The 21,351-nt window shown below is 39.4% G+C and overlaps 1 protein-coding gene across 3 annotated transcripts in view; it reads right to left on the bottom strand.

The window, feature by feature from the left end:
- ROCK1 (Rho associated coiled-coil containing protein kinase 1) overlaps nucleotides 1-17,944 on the bottom strand; it is a 163,433-nt gene extending 145,489 nt beyond the window's left edge. For 2 of the 3 annotated variants that reach the window (XM_012445002.2, XM_012445003.3), the window contains exon 1: nucleotides 17,684-17,944. In XM_012445002.2, the coding sequence (XP_012300425.2) occupies nucleotides 17,684-17,776 (93 nt within the window). In that variant the 5' untranslated portion in view covers nucleotides 17,777-17,944. The remainder of the gene's footprint in view (nucleotides 1-17,683) is intronic. The other variant, XR_010343642.1, reaches the window with a different exon arrangement.
- Between the last annotated feature and the right edge of the window lie 3,407 nt (nucleotides 17,945-21,351).

Below are 21,351 nucleotides of genomic sequence, written 5' to 3'. Positions count from 1 at the left end.
TACACAATGGGATATTATTCAGTCATAAAAAAGAATAAAATCCTATCATTTGCACAACATAGATAGAACTCAAAGTCATTAACGTTAAGACAAATAAACCAGACACAGAAAGATAAATCGCACATGTTCCCATTTATTTGTGGGATCTAAAAATCAAAACAATTGAACTCACGAAGATGTAGATAGGAAGGGTAAAAGGGGAGTAGAGGATGGAGGTATAGTTAATGGGTTAGAAAAAAAAGCCAGCTAGAAAAAATGAATAAGACCAAGTACTTGATAGCACTACAGGCTAACTATAGTCAATAATAATTTAATTGTGTATTTTAAAATAATTAATGGAAAATAATTGGATTGTAACACAAAGGATAAATACTTGAGAGAATGGATACCCCATTCCATGATGTCATTACACATAGCATGCCTGTATCAAACATCTCATGTATCCCATAAATATATACACCTATTACGTAACCACAAAAACTAAAAATTAAAAAATAAATAAAATAACTAAGAATAGAATCAAAATATTCAAACACAAAGAAATGCCAAGTGTTGTAGGTGATGTATACTCCATTTACCCTAATGTGACTGTTACACATTGTATGCCTATATCAAAATATCACATGTACCCCATAAATACATACACCTATTATGTTCCCATAAAAATTTAAAATAAAGCATTTTTAAAATTATTTTTTGCCTGCGAATATTCTTTTTGAGACTGAGTCTCACTCCGTCACACAGGCTGGAGTGCAGTGGCACGATATTCATTCAGTGCAACCTCCACCCCCCGGGTTCAAGCAATTCCCCTGCCTCAGCCTCCTGAGTAGCTGGGATTATGGGCACCTGCCACCACTCCCAGTTAACTTTTGTATTTTTAGTAGAGACAGGGTTTCACCATGTTGGCCAGGCTGTTCTTGAACTCCTGACTTCAGGTGATCTACCCGCCTTGGCCTCCCAAAGTGCTGGGATTACAGGTATGAGCCACCATGCCTGGCCTGTCTACAAATATTCATGTTGGGTTCTATCACTTACAACTTAACGAGTCCTAACTAATTCAGAGAAAGAAAGGTAAAGAACAAGAGAATGGGGATAGGAGAGATCATCATTCACAACAATCAGTAAGTACTACTGAACACTGATGTCTAAAATTATTATGCTTAGCCCTCAAGGAATTCTCATTAGGTAAGATTAACAAACAAGATAGCCCTATACAAGACAGCTATGATCAATTTCTGAATTTCATGAGACTATAGGAGTTCAAAAAAGAAAACAGTTTAACACAGTTGTGATTTATGTCAGACTATAAAGATGAGAAAATTGGTGAGGAGGATATGGAGGAGAACTCAAGAGGAGAGAAAGGTAGGTCCTGGAAATATGACAGCAAAAATAGGAAAGAGTAGGTGAGATACTACAGAAAGCGAGAAAATCCAGTGGAGCACGGTCTATTTTGGGAAATGCTGGGAATAAAGACTAAGTAAATAGGTAGACTAAGACTACATGACAAAAAGCAGTAAAGAAAAAGATGTTGTATAGATTACATTTGCAAACTGCTGGGCTGTCCCACAGATCCAAGAATGTTGGGTTGAAAATTTGGATTTGGGTAGCACAGCAATAACAAAAAGTAAAGATCAGATCCAGAGAACATTTCAAATAAAGTATCCCACTCTACTTTCCCCCCAAGTAGTATTTTTGCCTATACTAAAATCTTCATCAAACCTATACTATAAAAGTAAAGCAAGGAAAAGAATTAACTATTAATACTTGTATGTAACTACGGCACCGCCTCTAAATTATTTCATTTAATCCTCCTAATTAAAACTTATGACATATTATCATGATTCTCATTTTGCAGATTAAATATATTCAGACTCAAAAAAGTTAGGTAACTTGTCCAAGATTACACAACTAAGTAAAAACCTGGCCTGCGGAGCTGGGAGGTAGATAATAATCCACTTAGGTCAAAAGTAGTTTTTCCCAAGGACAAATCATAAGAATATAAAATGATGATAAAAACAGCTAACATCTACTAAATGTTGGAAACTCTGCAAAGCACTTACATGCATCATCACATTTAATATTCCTAAGAGTTCTACAAGGGTCTATGATTAATCTTATTTGAAGGTGATGTGTTTGAGTTCCCCTTAAAAACTTTACCCAAAGTTACAGGGCCAGTAAGTGGCTGACCTGGGTCGAAGTCAAAATCCCAGTCTGACTCTAAAACTCATGCTTTTAACTACTATGTCATACTGCCTCCCTAAGAGCCTATCAGAAATAAGCAGAAGAAATAGAGTTAGGATGAGATGAGGAAATACTTTTAGGGTAGATGATAAAAATCAGAGAAACATTTGCTTTTTCTTTCTGTTACAGAAAATAAAATTCAAGCAATCATTTAAAGAACAAATAGAAGGGTCAGGTGCAGTGGCTCATGCCTGTAATCCCAGCAGTTTGGGAGGCCAAGACGGGCGGGTCACTTGAGGTCAGGAGTTCAAGATCAGCCTGGCCAACACAGTGAAACCCCATGTCTACTAAATATACAAAAATAAGCCAGGCGTCATGGCACATGCCTGTAATCCCAGCTACTCAGGAGGCTCAGGCAGGAGAATCACTTGAACCCAGGAGGCAGAGGTTGCAGTGAGCCAAGAAGAGGCCACTGTGCTCCAGGGTGGGTGACACAGCGAGACTCTGTCTCAAAAAAAGAAAGGAAGAACAAATAGAAGCATATATCTATAAAAGGATTTCTTGAAAAGGTGGAGAATTTAAATAAACTCATTTAAAGACAAATTAACTTGGAGATGGTTTTGATGAGTGAATTTGGCATTATGCTCCTAAATAAAACCAAGATTCAGAAACAGGATATTATCTGTCCAAGGCAATACAATTTTTCAATTTACAGAATCAAGAGTAGAATTCAGGGCTTTAGATTCCTAGTTCAGTTTTTCTTTCACTATATCATGCCCATATTCTTAGAAACTGGTGTATATATTAACCATCTACGAGGTTGACAGGTACCTGACAAGTTCTGCTGGTGTCAGGTAATCCTTAAAATAATATAAGGTAGGTATCATCATTCCATTTCAGAAATGGGATAAATGGATATCATAGTGCTTTAGTAAACTGTCCAAGGATCAAGAGCTAGTAAACAACAAAGCCAGGGTTGGAAGCTAGTTATCCCTAAAAAACCCATGCGCTTCAGTGTGATGGTGTAAGTGCATGGGAGAACAGGGGTGGAAGATGGTCCTACTAGACATTTTAAAAGCTGAAGAGATATTAGAAAGCCTTTATAATTGACACAGTGTGGTATTAGCACATGAACAAGCACGAGAGACCAATGGAACAGAAGGTTTAGAAATAACCCCAAGTACACATGGAAATTTAATATATGAAGAAAGTGGCATTGCCAACCAATAAACATAGGCATTTTAAAATAAATGCTGTGGAGATAACCAGAGAGCAATTTGAATAAAGACAAAATTGGATGTATCTCAAAATATACCATACATGATAAATTCCAAGTAGATTACGAAGTAAAAACTGGAAAAAAAAATGTAAGTGTCAGAGAAAAAAGGGATGAATCCCTTTATAATCTGGACATAGGGGAAACTTTTCTAACTATGACTCAAAATTCTGAAGCAACAAAAGACTGATAATTTGAAGACATTTACGAATTGTGTGTCAAAATAACAAAATGCAGAAGCAAAATCTAAAACAAATAAAAAATTGCAAAAAAAAAATCTGCATTTTACGGTAGAAAAAGGACTAAGCTCCCTAATACATAAAGAGCTTCTAAAACTGAGAAAAAAAGTAATTTAAAATGAACAAAAAATATGGATGGGCAGTTCACAGAATTCAAATGACCCTTAAAATATGAAAAGATGTTCAACCTTACTCATGAGAAGAACGGAAATTAAAACTAAAATTAAAATAGAAAGAATAGAAATAAAATTAAAATTACACTGAGATACCACTTGTCACCTATTAAACGGACAAAAATTCAAAAGTCTTACAACATATTGTTGGTGAGGACAACAAACAATCCCATATAAGACTAGTGGAAATGTAAAATAGCTCAACTTTTAGGAAAGGGAGATTATTTTAACAGTGAGCAAAATTATATATGCATGTGCCTTCAACCCAGCAATCTCACTTTTAAGAATCTACTTCAAAGATACATTGGTAAAAATATAAAATGACTTATGAGCAATGTTACTAATAGCATAAACAAGTCAAATGTCCATTCATAGGAGACTGAATAAACAATGTTAACATCCACAAAATGGAACAGGACGCAGCTGTAAAAAGGAATGAGGAAAATAATACACCAATATGTAGTATGCTACTTTTTGTGCAAGAAAGTGGTAAAAATGTGAATATAAACATATCTATGTATATATCTATGTATATGTGTATATGGATATATATTTGCTTATATTTGTAAGAATAAATACTGAAATGTCAAATTTAAAAAATGGTAAAGGGAAAAGAACAGGGTAGAGAGACATGAATCAAAGTAAGAATATTCTGAATAAATCTTATATAGTTTTAACTTTTAAACCACGTAAATGGGCCAGGTGCAATAGCTCACACCTGTAATCCCAACACTTTGGGAAGCTATGGCGGGAGGATCCCTTGAGCCCAGGAGTTTGATCCTGGCCTAAGCAACACAGTGAGTCCCCATCTCTACAAAACATTTTTAAAATCAGCTAGGCATGGTAGCACATGCCTGTAGTCCCAGAGACTGAGATGAGAGAATCGCTTGAGCCCTGGAGGAAGAGGCTGCAGTGAACCATGATCATGCCACTGCACTCTAGCCTGGCTGACAGAGCAAGACTCTGTCTGAAAAACAAAAAAACAGGCTAGGCACAGTGGCTCATGCCTGTAATCCCAACACTTTGGGAGGCTGAGGCAGGCAAATCACTTGAGCTCAGGAATTCAAGATTAGCCTGGCCAACATGGCAAAACCCTGCCTCTACTAAATATTCAAAAATTAGCCAGACATGGTGGCACATGTCTGTAGTCCCAGCTACTTGGGAGACTGAGTCAGAAGAACTGCTTGAACCTGGGAGGTAGAGGTTGCAGTGAGCCGACATGGTGCCATGCACTCTAACCTGGGCGACAGAGCAAGACTGTCTCAAAAAACAAGAACAAAAATACCCAAACCAATCAAAAAGCATGTAATTGTTTCACATACACAAAAAAATAAAATTAAATCAAAAAGGAAAGAAAGTACTTTTTAAGTATTGGGGAAAAAAAAGAAAAACCTAAAATGAAAGAGCTTAATTGACGTCAAGTTGGTGAAATAATCAGTAGAAAACACTTTTTCTTCTTTCCAACTGAAATATCATAGCTGTATTCACTGAACAAGAAGAAGAAACAATTTCAACCAGTAGTAAAGAGTAGCATTTCCCACCAAAACGAAAGTTTCCTGGAGGAAGGGCTGATTTCCAAGTCTGAGGCAAAAAAAGTACAAGATGAGACTGAGTACCTTATTGCGGGGGGTGGAACAAGGAAGCTCTATCAAAAATAACTAGGGTCATATACAAATAACATGAGTATCAACCTGAAGAAGCCCCCATTAGCCAAAGATAGGACAAACAGTATCAGCAAGGATGACATAAATTGAAACATACCAAAAATATTTTTAAATATGTTCATAATGATGCCAAAAAAAAAAAAAAGAGAGAGAAATAAATAAATGTTGGCTGTCTTGTTTGTGACTCATATGGATCATATCAACAGGCTCTTTTACATATTAGCTTTTCAGGTAATGGCAGACCCCAAGAGACTGTATGTAGGGAGGGAGGAGAATAAGCGTAAGGGATATATTCCTGTCTCCCTTAATGCCTGCTCAACAAGCTCTTCTTTACTTGAAACCACACTCCCTGTCAGACAGCCCACTCTCATAGAACTACCCTCCTCAGCTGCTCTCCTCTTCCCTTATTCCTGATGGCCTAGAGGTGATAGCAATTCCCTTCCTCATTGTGACTAGTCGTAGAGCTCATACTATCCCCACAGGTTTCCTTAAATATTGTCTATACCTTTGTAAACAGTCCTTTACTTAAACTTCCCTCAAATACCCAGTTCGTGGCATGTCTATCAGAAGTTTCCAAAATACCTTGCCATAAAAAGTGGCAATTAAGGAAAAGATTGAAGCATTCATTCTGTATTTCATGAACTGTATTTCATGGTAAACACACAGCCCTAGATGATATTAATATGTGAAAAATCTACCCCTAACAGAAGAATTACAGTTAATAAATGTGAAAGGAATAACGGAATTAGAAAATCATTGGCCAGGTGTTGTGGCTCACACCTGTAGTCCCAGAACTTTAGGAGGTCGAGACAGGCAGGGTTAACATGGCTAACGTGGTGAAACCCTGTTTCTAATAAAAATACAAAAAAATTAGCCGGGTGTGGTGATGCGTGCCTGTAATCCCAGCTACTCAGGAGGCTGAAGCAGGAGAATCACTTGAACCCAGGGGGTGGAGGTTTCAGTGAGCCAAGATTGCACCATTGTACTCCAGCTTGGGCAACAAGAGCAAAACTCCATCTCAAAAAAAAAAAAAAAAAATGAAAAAAGAAAATCATTTATTTTGCTATCCCTAATAACTGAGTTCAGCTAAAGATTATGAATGAATGGAACCATTAGATGAAAGATTAATGAAGGATTCTAACAGAAAGTTATCACAGACTGATGCCACCTGAACAAAATGATCAACCTATTAGCATCACTAAGGGCCAGCCAGACATTATGCACCTCCTTGTGAGGCAAAGGAAAACACAGACAATCAGCAGGGCACAGTGGCTCACACCTGTAATCCCAGCACTTTGGAAGGCCAAGGCAAGCAAATCACCTGAGGTCAGGAGTTCAAGACCAGCCTGACCAACATGGAGAAACCCCGTCTCTACTAAAAATACAAAATTAGCCAGGCATGGTGGTGCATGCCTGTAATCCCAGCTACTTGGGAGGCTGAGGCAGGAAAATCACTTGAACGCGGGAGGTGGAGGTTGTGGTGAGCCGAGATTGCACCATTGCACTCCAGCCTGAGCAACAAGAGCGAAACTCTGTCTCAAAAAAAAAAAGGAAAAGAAAGTACAGACAATCTATTAAGTACCCTTGGCTAGAAATCTGAAATAAGTAAATCGAGCTTTTAGATCTAACTACCATTTTATAAGAAATATGGAAGATACAGGAAGAAGTTAAATTACATCATTAGGAAAGTAAAAAGAAAAATCCAGAATGTAAAACAAGGTCCTGTATAGTACCACTGACCTAGTTCCTTCAACATGTTGGGGGATGGGAGTTGGAGAAGCTGGGGGAATGAGAATTCTCTATATTAAGAAGAGATTAGACTCCTGGCTGGGCAGTGGCTCATGCCTATAATCCCAGCACTCTGGGAGGCTGAGGCGGGCGGATCACCTGAGATCAGGAGTTTGAGACTAGCCTGGCCAACATAGTGAAACTCTGTCTCTACCAAAAATACAAAAATTAGCTAGGCGTGGTGGCAGGCACCAGTAATCCCAGCTACTCAGGAGGCTGAGGCAGGAGAATCACTTGAACCCGGGAGGTGGAGGTTGCAGTGAGCCAATATAGCACCACGTACTCCACCCTGGGCAACAAGAGCAAAACTCCACCTTAAAAAAACAAAAAATAGAATTTTAAAGGACCTAACCAAAGAAAAGCAACATTTAGAACATTTAGACTTTGGATCCAGATTCTCATAAAGCAACTGTAACTTTGGATCCAGATTCTCATAAAGCAACTGTAAAACAGACACTCTTTTAGACCATCAGAGAAATCTGAATATAAACTGGAAATCAATGACACCAAAGCACTTTTAATTTTGCTAAGCATGATAATGGCCATTATGGTCATGTAAGAAAAGTCCTTTTTTTTTTTTTTCCCAAAGATGCTTACTGAAGTATGTAAGGATGAAATGGCAATATATGGAACTTACTTTAAAATGTTTTGGTACACAAAAGGGTGATTAATGAAATAAAATGTGATGATGACATCTTGAAAACTGCAAAATCTGAGTAACAGGGGTCCACTATCCTATTTTCCCTACCTCTGTGTACATTTGAAACTTTTTATTATAAAATTACCAAACAGAACAAAAATTCACATTATTTCCACTGTAACTACAGTTTTCAAACTTGAGTGTCTAAGAATCCATATCTCATGTAAATCCTAAGAATCATCTCAAAAAATTGTCATTTTGTTTGTCTAGGCAAGATCCCAGATTCCATTTTTAACAAGTGCCTCAAGTGAATCTGATACAGACAATCTACAGCCTCATATCTGAAAACAATACACTTAATTGCTTTACTACAAGTAAATCAAACCTTAAAGGAAAGTCATGATCATATCTCTTACCTGCCCTTTACCTTACCCCACACCTATCTTAGTGTGACAGACATTTAATTAATCCTTTTCCTGAGACTACAAATTCCATGAAAGTAGGGCATGTTTGTTTTTATTCACCATGGTGTTCCACTGCATAGCAGAATTCCTAGCACACAGTATACATCAAATAAATATTTGTCAAATGAAGGAATTAATGAATAACAGAAAAGAGAAAAAGGAAAAGTTAATTGCAGTCCACTGTTTCAAAGTTAGTTTGAGGGCTGGGTGCTATGGCTCATGCCAGTAATCCTAGCACTTTGGGAGGCCAATGGCTCACTTGAGACCAACCTGGGCAACATGGCAAAACCCCATCTCTACAAAAAAAAAAAAAAAAATACAAAAATTAGCCAGGTATGGTGACGCACACCTCTAGTCCCAGTTACTCAAGAGTCTGAAGTGGAAGGATGGCTTGAGTTCAGAAGGCGGAGGTTGCAGTGAGATGAGATTGTGCACTGCACTTCAGCCTGGGTGACAGCACCAGACCCTGTCTCAAAAAAAAAAAAAAAAAAGGAGTTCAAGACAACAATCTGAGAAAAATTTCAATTTCTTGCCAAAAATCTAGTATCAGAAGTATGGATCAATTAAAAGGGGCACAGGTTGGCTTACCCTTAAAAATATAACACAAGTATAAGTCAACCTCTCACCTCCCTGAGACATTAGACTTTGGACATTAATTTGAACATCTTCCTATTGTTTAGGAACAGTAATAAAAATATACTTTATATTTCATAATCCCAAACAGAGAGGGCAAGTATATTAGAGAAGAAAACTGTATGTTTACATTTTAATAGATATACAAATGAAAAATTACCACTTCTTCTGTTCAAAAAGTACAAACCCCTACAGTTATAAACATAAATCAAAAATTCAAAAAGTAATGCCAAATATAATAATTAAAATTAATTTAGGAACCAGTTCTAAAAACAGCACTTACCAAAGATGGTTGACAATCTTACATTTCTACCTTAACAACATTTAACTGTTTAAGCTTTATTTCTTTTTTTTTTTTTTTTTTTTTTTTTTGAGTCGGAGTTTCGCTCTTGTTACCCAGGCTGGAGTGCAATGGCGCGATCTCGGCTCACCGCAACCTCCGCCTCCTGGGTTCAGGCAATTCTCCTGCCTCAGCCTCCTGAGTAGCTGGGATTACAGGCACGCGCCACCGTGCCCAGCTAATTTTTTGTATTTTTAGTAGAGACGGGGTTTCACCATGTTGACCAGGATGGTCTCGATCCCTTGACCTCGTGATCCACCCGCCTCGGCCTCCCAAAGTGCTGGGATTACAGGCTTGAGCCACCGCGCCCGGCCTAAGCTTTATTTCTTAAATAATAAATTACAATTTTTTGAAGTTTTAATTGTAATATAATAATAAACAAAGTCTCATAGAATTTTTATTTTTGGCCGGGCGCAGTGGCTCACGCCTATAATCCCAGCACTTTGGGAGGCCGAGGTGGGTGGATCACGAGGTCAAGAGATCGAGACCATCCTGGTCAACATGGTGAAACCCCGTCTCTACTAAAAAACACAAAAATTAGCTGAGCATGGTGGCGCACGCCTGTAGTCCCAGCTACTCAGGAGGCTGAGGCAGAAGAATTGCTTGAACCCGGGAGGCAGAGGTTGCGGTGAGCCGAGATCGCGCCATTGCACTCCAGCCTGGGTAACGAGCGAAACGCCGTCTCAAAAAAAAAAAAAAAGAATTTTTATTTTTTTTATTTTTCTATTTTTTGAGACAGAATCTCACTTTGACAACCAGGCCGGAGTGCAGTGGCACCAATATGACTCACTGCAGCCTCAACCTCCTGGGCTCAAACGATCTTCCTACCTCAACCTCTCAAACAGCTGAGACTAAAGGGGAAGCCACAACACACAGGTAATTTTTTTATTTTTTTGTAGAGGCAAGGGCTCTCTATGTTGCCCAGTCTGGTCTCAAACACTTGGGCTCAAGGGATACTTGCACTTTGGCCTCCAAAAGTGCTCGGATTACAGGTGAGAGCCACCACGTCAGGCCTCTCATAGAATTTTCAGAGACACAAAGGACATCAGCAACTATCTGGTCCAACTCTTTGTTCTACAAATAGGGAAACTGAAGCCTAGATAAGAAAAATGATGTACTTTGTCACACAGTTAACAGCAAAACAAGACTATTCTCTGAATTTTCAGTGCAGTGTCTTTTCACAACACCACACAAAAGGCATATTTTTAAGAATAAATACTTTCCGTTGTGAATTGCAGTACTATCTGTTCATCTTCTTGAACACATGTGTGTGGTATCCAACAGCTACACTGTGAACTTAAACTGAATGGATGTACCCCCTTTTTTGGGTGGGATGAGAATGGAGAAGTAGAGCTATTGGATTATCTTCAGCAATAGAACTCCATATACATTTTCTCCTGATAAGTGGGTTCTTCTATCAATTACCATAATACAATCTGTAGTTTTCATCATATAGCCATAATACCAAAACTTATAACCATGAAGTGAAACTACTGTAAAGTTATGCAAAGTCTAATCTAAAACTGAGAATTTACTTTGTTCAATATAAAATTTTATATGTAGTTCCTTCTTCCAAATTAAAAACACTTCTCACTCAAAAGATTAATGAATGACCCAATTCATATCTCAGCTGTTACTCTGAGCCACCTCTCTACACACCCACAGGGTGCTTGTAGTGCGAGAGAGCCTATTTACAGAACACATACTGAAAGTATAAAAGATACACACAGAAAGAGAACAAGATAACAACTCAATCTCCATAAATTAGTTCCCAATTGCCTTTTATATCCAACTAAACCCTTGGCACAAAGTAGATACCATGTTATAAATCATGACTAAACAAATAAACAGTCTCCAAAGATCCTCCCCATTTATTGAATCTATCTAATTAGGAACTGTAATAAAAATATACTCTATATTTCATAATTCCAAACAGAGAGGGCAAGTATACGAGAAGTAAACTATATGTTAACATTTTAATAGATATACAAATGAAAAATTATCACTTCCTTGTTCTAAAAGTACAAACCCCCACAGTTATGAACATAAGTCAAAAATTCAAAAATAATGCCAAATATAAAATTAAAATTCATTTAGGAACTAGTTCCAAAAATAGCACTTACCAAAGATGTTGACAATCTTACACTGATTGTTCAATGGAGAATAAATGTCTCCATTTTCAGTTACAATTGGCTTACACATCAATAATACACAACTAGATTATGAATTTATGAGCAGCTTGAGATGCCAGATAAATTACTCTGCACTTAGAAAAGACAATAAATATCAACTTCTAGACTACGCACACTGACTAGTATATAACAGGAATATTATAAATATGACGATGTTACAAATGCTTACTAAATACCAAATGCTGTGATAGTTGCTTTGACTATACTATTCAATTCTTACAACAATCTAGTACTTTTATCCCCTATTTTTCTGAAGATGAAACAAGCATTGAGAGGTTAAAATAATTCCCTAAGATATTTCAGCAAAAACATGGCAGAGCCTAGATTTCAATCCAAGTTTAGACCCTATACAAAGATTTGCTGAATGAATAAAAATGAATTAGGAGAGTAACCTGTTTTCATTTTAAAAGAAGTTCCTTCAACACACTAATATCCAAAAAGGCCTGGTCCAAACGAACCAGATATGCAATTGATACTAATAACACCTATTAATCCACAAATTAACACTGGCAGAGATACAACTTCAAGGCTCAAAGATTTAATGACCTCGGGTCTTTTCATTCCAAGAGTAATATAACCCCAAATCTGATGAATTCAACTGGCAAAGCATACAGGGGATTAGACAGCAATAATCTAGATTCTAAAATGCTACCCAAAATCTGCTGTAATAACCCACTGTGTAGACTACACTGTCAAAAAAGTTTACAACAAAAATTCCAGTTTAGTGACAGGGGCAATAATGCAATTAATGACAAAACTGGTAAGTTTATGGGAAGAAGCTTGTTTTGGCATATGAGGGATTTGAGACTAACATGACATCCAAGTAGAGATGTTTACAAGGCAGTCAGATATTTAGAATTTGAAACAAAAGACTAAAAATAAAGCTTTGGGTATCATGTGCGTAGTAAATGAAGATGTACTTAAATGAAGATGATAGTAAACAAAGTTGTTAGTAAATGTAAATGAAGATGATAGTAAATGAAGTAAATGAAGATGATAGTAAATGAAGCTGTAAGAATGGATGAATTCTCCAAGGTAGTAGAATGAAAAATAAGTATTACAGGCCAAAGACTGAGGCAAAGAAAAAAAGAAGGAAAAGATGGGAAACCAAGAGGTCAAGAGAGCCCAGGAAGAGAATTTAAAGAAAGAAAAACTCAAAGATTAACACCAGAAATTTCATTTACATTTATTTACATTTATCTTCCACATTCTGAAAAACTCCCTAATGAGAAATAGTAGTGACAAACATGTACAAAGAGCACAGCACAGTGTTAGAACTCAATATGCACTGTTCAACTAATACTGGTTCCCTTCCACCTCCTCCACTCACCGGTTGCTATACCTCCACCAGTTAGAAGAAAAACGGAACAGTCAGGTTCTTAACTGGCATTGTGAAGCAGTGTGCTAATAAATATGCGACAACCAAGATAGCTGCATTTTCATCAAAGGTATGTCAAACTTCACAACAAATGTATCCACAACCCTCCCAACCATTTTTGTTTTTCTTTTTTTTTTTTTTGAGACGGGTTCTCACTGTGTTGCCCAGGCTGGAGTGCAGTGGCACAATCTCGGCTCACTGCAACTTCCCCTTCATGGGCTCAAGCAATTATCCAGCTTCAGCCTTCTAGTAGCTGGGATCAGAGGTGCATGCCATTATGCCTGGCTAATTTTTTGCATTTTGGTAGAAACAAGGGTTTCACCATGTTGCTCAGGCTGCTCTCAAACTCCCGGGCTCAAGCTATTTGCCTGCCTTGGCCTCCCAAAGTGCTGGGATTATAGGCATGAGCCACTGTGCCTGGTCTTTTTCCTTTTTAATTTACAAGTCATAAGCATCTTTTCCTCTGCAAAGATTCAACAGACTTAACTAAACTCTATCCCTTACTCTGTTTTCAAAGATATTCAAAATTACTGAGAAATTATTACAGGCCTTAGACAAAATAATTCTAAGATAAGGAAGTTAAAAAAGAGAAAAAGCTCCCGATAATCTTTATAAACTGTTAACATGGACAGTAAGAAAGACAACCATTAGGACACTGGAAAGAATCTGACTTACAGAAAACCAAAGTTGAATAACTTGAATGCTCTAGGAAACAAGTGAATGGTTATCATAATATATCTTAGTATTTCAGACTAGTTTAGCATTTATATACAATATGAAAAATGAACTTACTTAGTTCTTGAAAAAAATTATAGATGTTCAAGAAAACGTTGGATAGTCACTTATCAGAGTTCTTCCAGTTACATTATTTTAAACTACTGCAGGTTGAGTATCCCTTGTTTGAAACACTTGGGACTAGAAGTGTTTCAAATTGTAGACTTTTTCATTTTAAAGTATTTCCATATACATAAGATACCCTGAGGATGGGGACCAAGTATAAATAAGAAATTGATTTATATTTCATATATACCTCATACACACAACCTGAAGGTCATTTTATGCAATATTTTAATAATTTTGTGCATGAAACAAAGTTTTGACTATATTTTCACTGCAACCCATGGCACAAGGTCAAGTGTGGAATTTTCCACTTATGGCGTCATGTCAGCACTCAAAAAGTTTCAGATTTTCAGCACTTCAAATTTCAGATTACGGATGCTAGTCATCATTAGTGTCTCAACAAAAAAGCTGTTTTGTGGGTAAGGTAGTTTAAAAAGACATGTACCAGATAACTTCTGAAACCAAAAGATTTGAAAGCTTCCACTTCTAAGCGTGAATCTAGTAAAGGAAGTAGAGAAAAAACATAATTTGAAAACCTTATTTTTGAGATTATAAAAAAAAACTCAGAACTAAAGGATTGCACATGGCACATAATACATAAGTATCAGTTAAACAAATCAACAAAAGTTAAAATAATAGAGAAAGGCAACCAATGTAAAAGGAATATTGTTCCTATAATATATGAGAGATCCAAAGTCCAGATAGAGGAGAACAAGAACAGACTCACTGAAAAAGCTGAAGTCACCTGATAGGTCATTCTGAATGACAGAATGAATGAATGAATGCTCAATGTTAAACATAAAACATCATGCAAAGAAAATTCATGCTATATACTACAAAACTGAAAAAACGATTTTTCCAGTTTTGGGCCAGGCACAGTGGCTCACTCCTGTAATCCCAGCACTTTGGGAGGCCCAGGCAGGTGGATTACTTGAGGTCAGGAGTTCAAGACCAGCCTGGCCAACATGGTGAAACCCTGTCTCTACTAAAAATACAAAACGTAGCCAGGCATGGTGGTGCACGCCTGTAATCCCAGCTACTCGGGAGGCTGAGGCAGAAGAATCACTTGAACCTGGAAGGCAGAGGTTGCAGGGAGCCAAGATCGTGCCACTGCACTCCAGCCTGGGCGACAGAGTGAGATTCTGTCTCAGAAAAAAAAAAAAGAAAAAGAAAATTCAGTCCTTACCAAGTTCAGATTGATAGGGTAATAAAATTTCAGTGACAGCTATCAATAAACAGCTGTGGAACTAAACAGAAAAAAGGGGACAAGATATAAGATTTCAAGGGGAAAAAAATAACCAGATCTGTCTGTTGACTATTCTCTTTTTCAAAATGTTGTTTTAGAAGTATTGGGCTCCATGACACCTGGCTCTCCTAACTCTGGAGGCCTTATTTCCTCCACTGTTCCTCTTTGTTCAACCTTCATCTTTAACCCTCAGTTTTCTCTCCACTGTTTCTCCCTTTATCATTATATCAACTTGCACCTTTGTGCAAATGACTTCCAAATCATTATCTGTAATCATGAGCTCAGTTCCCTACTCCAACAGCCTCTACAGGTCATTTTCTCATGATTGCTCCACTATCCCCTCAAACACAACAAATCTAAAATTGAATTTATCTGTAGGCCTATTCTTCCCAAGCAATTTCCAAACCTGACTTTGCTATTTGTACCACTCTCCCTATAATCCAGACTCAACCGTTCTAGTCATCTGACTACTGCCTCTCTCTTTGGTTCCCCTTCTTTTCCCCAACCCTACCAATAAAGTTCCATTAATTCTTCCTTTCTCATTCTCATGCCCCAATTTTGAGCTTCAATCATTTCTGGACTATTACAATATTAGTTTTTTAAAACTGTCCAATCTCATCATTTCTCCAGTCTTTTCCCACGCTAACCCATCCTGCATGCAACTAGATTCATCTCCTTCATTCATCCTAGCTCTTTCTTATTTATAAATATTTATTAGCCACAACATAGTAAAGGCAGTCCAAAATCCTTAGCTTACCAATCAAATCCTCCACAATCTAATCCTAATCGTTCCTTCCAACCTTATCTTCCTTGTTTCCCCAAACATGTCATAGCCAGTCACGTCTCCACCCTCTATTCATGCTATCCTCCACTCCTCTTGAATACCCTCTATCTAAATCCTATCTATCCATCAACTCACTTTGGCTCTCTCAACTCACAGTGACTTCTCAATTTCCAAGAGCAACATTATCTAAACAATCATCTGGAATTTATCACGTTTTCTCAATCTGTGAAGTGTTTGGCTTTATTTCTATGTATACATGTGAGATAAGGTCATGTCTTCCTAAAAAGATTGGACTCTCAAGGCAAGAGTCCATGACTTATATTTCCTTGTATCCTCCACATCTAAATAAAGGTCTCTACAAACAAGCGAAGATGATTAAAAAAAGAAAGAAAGAAAGCTCCCAAACCCTCCCTATAACACCACTTTATGTAATAATGAGATCGAAAAGCAAAATAAAATCAAAGATATATGAAAACTGGATAAATATTAAAAGAAAAATCAGACTTCTTAGAAGTTACAGAAATCCTTACTGGAAAGATGTATTCTAATCCCTTCCACTTGTCTCGTTTAGTAAAATGTTTTAAAATTTATTAAGCATCAACCTTCTCTACTATTTCTCAATATAAAAAGCACCCATAATGTGTTGAGACATTTCAAACAACCCACAATACTCTTATTTTCTGGTCAGGGACGCGTAGAACAATTCTGAAAGCTTTCGGAAGCTTCTCGTAAAACCCATACATGTGGAAAAATATAAACAGAAATTAAATAGAAATTTAGAATAACTACAATGGACGTTAATTTTAAACAATCTACATTAATTTTTCTTTGATTCAAGATCGGATTTTTGAATTGAATTATTTCTTTGAATTGTACTGTTTCCTTAATCTTAATTCCCAAAATTGTGCATATCTAACATTATTTCATCAGAGACACTGTGAAATCCTGTCCATCTACATACTCCCTGCAACCTTATTTTAGAGATTATGTTGTTTTGTTTCGACTAAAAGAGAAATATTATATAACCCTTAGTTCAGAAACTCGTTTACGGAAGAAATGTATCAGACCTAAGAATTCCAATTACTTACAGATAACTGTGCATGTTATCAACTACTGTACTATTTTTAAAATGGGATTTTGGTTTTTCATGTAATAAAACCCTCTTTAGAATGTTTTAAAAGTGGCAATGTTAACTGCCACACAACCAAAAAGACTGTATGGTGCTTTTGTAACCAATAACATTATAAAAGAAGTTAACATTGCAATGACCTATGATCAATTATATTGGGTTTTTACAATAGTTCAGCAAAAAGTTCCTTCAAACTCCAATCACTTATGAAATTTTGGCTCAAAAATCACTTCCTCAATATCAATTCTCCGTTGTCACTTTCAAGGCTAAAAACTAAACATCTAGGAGCTAAATCGCAAATAAAAAAAAAAAAAAAAGAAAAGAAAAAAACGCAAAGTAGTCTTTCCAATTTGACTGTCAAACAAATCAGAAAGATTACTACTACGATCGCCATTCACAAACTATGTACGTAGCAGTAACTGACGTGATAACTTCAAAGGATGCCTGCAATAGCAGTTTGTATCTTTCGTGTACTGATGAACTGGGTCAGAATTAAAAGTTCCGAGAGTAGTTAGTACAGAACCAGTCAAATCGTAAACAGGACCACGCCGTGAGATCTTAATGGTACTCCAAGATTCTTCAGGAAACAGAAATCTAGCGTTTTCCAAGACGATTATGCACACCTGAGACTTTCTTTTGCAGCTAACCGGACTAACGCAAGAGGAAGACAAGACAAGCAAAACCCCAGACAAGCAAAAGAGAGCAGCACTACTCACCAGCAAACAATCCGAATTCACTTCCGATTTGGGATCCCGCAGCAGGTTGTCGATTTTTTCAAACCGAGTTTCAAAACTGTCCCCAGTCGACATGTTGCTACAGCTGTGACAATGCCCTCGTACCAGCACCAGCAGCGGAAAGCAATTTCAACCAACTTCCTCCGCGGTGGGTTCGCAGCCGCGGGGCGGAGGAGCCGGAACCTCAGGGTCACCAGGTGCGCCCAGTTCCCCCTTCTTCCCCTCACTGAGGGGACCTCCGCTCTCCAGACCCCCGGCCGGGGGCAACAGCGACCCACAGCCGCTCGGACGCCCAAAGTCGCATCCCACCCGGCCGCCCCTCACGACAGCCGACAGCGCCGTCGCCACCAGCCTCGTCGCTCCGGCGAGGTGCTTCAGCCTAGCGGGCCCGGGCCGCCGTCGCCATGGAGGGGTCCCCGTCCCGAGATGGGCAGGAGCGACGAGAGAAGAGAAGCAGGGTGGAGACTCCCTCGGGGTAACAAGGGAGAGAGAAGAGGAAAGGCGAAAGCGAAGGGCGGGTGAGGAGCTGTGCCAGCTGCGGCCGCCGCTCGGGCCACGGGCCGGGCCCGCTCCGCTCAGAGGCGCTGTAGACTGTCTAGCCCCGCATCCCCGGCTCTACTTGGCCCGGCCCGACGCACCGATCAGTCTCGGCCACGAGCTGGTCCCCGCGGGACAGCCTCACTCTCCCATTTTGTCCCGTCGCTGTTGGGGCTGCTGCTACGGTGTCCGGTGGGGCAGGGCGAGGTCGATGCCCGATGGAGACTTAGCAGAGGAAAGGCTGGAGAGCCGGCGAAGAGGAAGACGATAGATGGGTCCCGGCGGCTGCTGATGGGGGAGCTCCTGGGAGGGGCTGCAGTCCTAGCAGGGGAAAGGGCGAGTCGCGGCGGCGAATGCCTGGGGGGTGGGGCGAGGGGGGCCGAGAGGGACTAATATGTCCGCCTTCCTGTTCAAACAAACGGAGACCGCCGGCGCACACTGCGCATGCGGGGCGCGGACACTCGGAAGGGGAACCAGCCGGGACCCCGCGCGCGCGCGCGCGCACGCTGTCGCCTCCGCAGGGCGGGGCGGGGCGGTGAGGTGGGCGGGATCTTGCAGGCTGATCGCCGGAGAAGGCGGGCCGCTGGGTGGAGCCGACTGGGCGTCAGTAGCGGCCCGCAAGGTCCTAGTCCTGCTGGGCTGCGCGGCTGTGGAGCGTCCTTGGAGGTCTGGACCGAGGCGGAGCTCTGGCTGCTTCTGGTCGCTGTCCCGGCAGCTGCCCCAACTCTGTTTCCTCTGGGTTGCAGCCAGTCTAGAGACTTCTGACGAGGAAAGAGTGCTTGTTCTCCTTGTTACTATTAGGATGGGAGGTAGGTTATTTTTTAGGCAAGATGCCTTTCCATCGGCAGGTACCAGCATTTAGTACCAGTGGCGTTTGGTTTTCGGTGGTACTCGGTGGACAGCCCTCCGCGAGCCCCGGCGTTGAACCGTTTAAGGAGCAATTCCCTGGGAATTTCTTATAGCCGTTACTGGAGATAGTGAAAAAAAAAAAAAAAAAAAAAAAAAGATTCCCTGGGAAAGTTCCGAAGCGCTGCAGCGCTCAGCCCTCCCACCCCAGGAGTGTGTGTCAGGGGAGCCATAAAATACTGACTCCGGAAGATAGTCAATAGAAGTCAAGCTCAATTTAATTTTTTAAAGGAAAATCTCGTGGAAAAAAATCAATATTTTTAAGTCGTTCATATTAGTTCTCTCACTTCATTAGCACCTTCACTGTAGTTCTCTCCTGGACGTGTAAGGCTGCCATTTCAATGTCAAAACATTCGGTAAAACGTAATTGTGATTTTTATAAGAACTAATGTAGGACTTGAGAATAATGGGCATTTCTCCTAGTTCCGTTGCTTCAGGTGACTGTGATGTGAGGGAAGGTGAAAGACTTTTCACTCAACATTACTGATAAAGTAATGTTCTTCACTGGTTTCAGCAAGAAATCTACCTTAATTTATTTCTAATCAAACTTTATTTTTGCTCAGAAGTCAAATTAAGAATCACTAGAAATAAAAAATGTGAGTGTTTTACCCCATGCTGGAAATGGTACAGATGAACCAATTGTCTTTCTGAGTAGAAAGCATCCTACAGCATCTGAACAGTCCACCAACCTTACAAAGTGAGTCAGAGGTTAGGAAAATCTTTTTTTTTTTTTTTGAGACAGTTTTACTCTGTTGCCCAGGCTGGGGTGCAGTGGCGCAATCTTGGCTCACTGCAACCTCTGTCCCCTGGGTTCAAGCGATTCTCCTGTCTCAGCCTCCCAAGTAGCACTGGGATTACAGGCGCCCGCTATTTTTTTTTTTTTTTTTTTTTTTTTAACACAAAGTCTCGCTCTGTCTCCAGGCTGGAGTGCAGTGGTGCCATCTCGGCTCACTGCAACCTCTGCCTCCTGGGTTGAAGCTATTCTCCTGCCTCAGCCTCCCGAGTACCTGGGACTACAGGCTCAGGCCACCACCACGCCCACCTAATTTTTTGTATTTTTTTAGTAAAGGCGAGGTTTCACCGTGTTAGCCAAGATGGTCTCGATCTCCTGACCTCGTGCTCCGCCCGCCTTGGCCTCCCAGAGGACTGGGTTTCGTGTGCCACCACGACCGGCCAGGAAAATCTTATATTGTTTGAAAAAAATGTCTATTTCTATTTTCAGTTTATGTATTACAAAAAATATTTAGCTATAAAATCCACTGTATAATTCAAGATAGGAAGTTCTTAATTTATGCAAAAATCATAGCAAAGACAACTAGACAAACCAGGTATTTCATTAAATGCCTTTGCAGTGACTTTTCTTGGCTCCAGCATTTTAAGTCATGTGAATTAGATTTATTTTTAAGCATAGGGCTTAAAATAAATCTGGCAGTTGTCCTAAAATAAATTTCCTAAACCCTGCTTGTCTTTTTTTATTATTATTACCATTTTTAGGTATTAGGAGTTTTGTTGTTTCTCAGAGAATGGTGAACATTATGTTGCTTTCCATTTAAACACATATGATAAAGAAACAGGTAGCTAAGACAATACATGAGCAACACTGATAAATAAAAGTGGAAGTAATAACCAACTTGTCAGAGCTACTAGAAATACATGTGGGGTCCATATAGCTTACTTACCTACAAGGCTATCCTTATGATTGTAACACACCAATAGTTGTCTTCTGCCATAAGATATATGGACTCTGAATTAACATTTTTTTTCCCCACACGGAGTTTCACTATTGTGGCCCAGGCTGGACACGATCTCCACTCACTGCAACCTCCACCTCCCAGCTTCAAACTATTCTCCTGCCTCAGCCTCTGGAGTAGCTGGGATTACAGGCATGTGCCATCACACCCAGCTAGTTTTTGTATTTTTAGTAGAGCTGGGCTTTCACCATGTTGGCCAGGCTGATCTCGAACTACTGACCTTGTGATCCGCCCGCCTTGGCCTCCCAAAGTACTGGGGCTACAGGCATGAGCCACCATGCCTGGCCAACTTTTTTAAATAAAGAGGTCCTCACTTATAATAGGTTAGAATCATATGACATTAAGAATTCCCTTCCATTAGCCAGGCATGGTGGAGAGTACCTATAATCCTAGCTACTTGAAAGGTTGAGGCAGGAGAATTGCTTGAACCTGGGAGGCAGAGGTTGTAGTGAGCCA

The sequence above is a fragment of the Aotus nancymaae genome, unplaced genomic scaffold, assembly GCF_030222135.1.
Source record: "Aotus nancymaae isolate 86718 unplaced genomic scaffold, 86718_ANA_hifiasm-v0.15.2.pri h1tg000020l, whole genome shotgun sequence".
Lineage (NCBI taxonomy): Eukaryota > Metazoa > Chordata > Mammalia > Primates > Aotidae > Aotus > Aotus nancymaae.
This window is presented reverse-complemented; position numbering and strand designations above follow the sequence as displayed.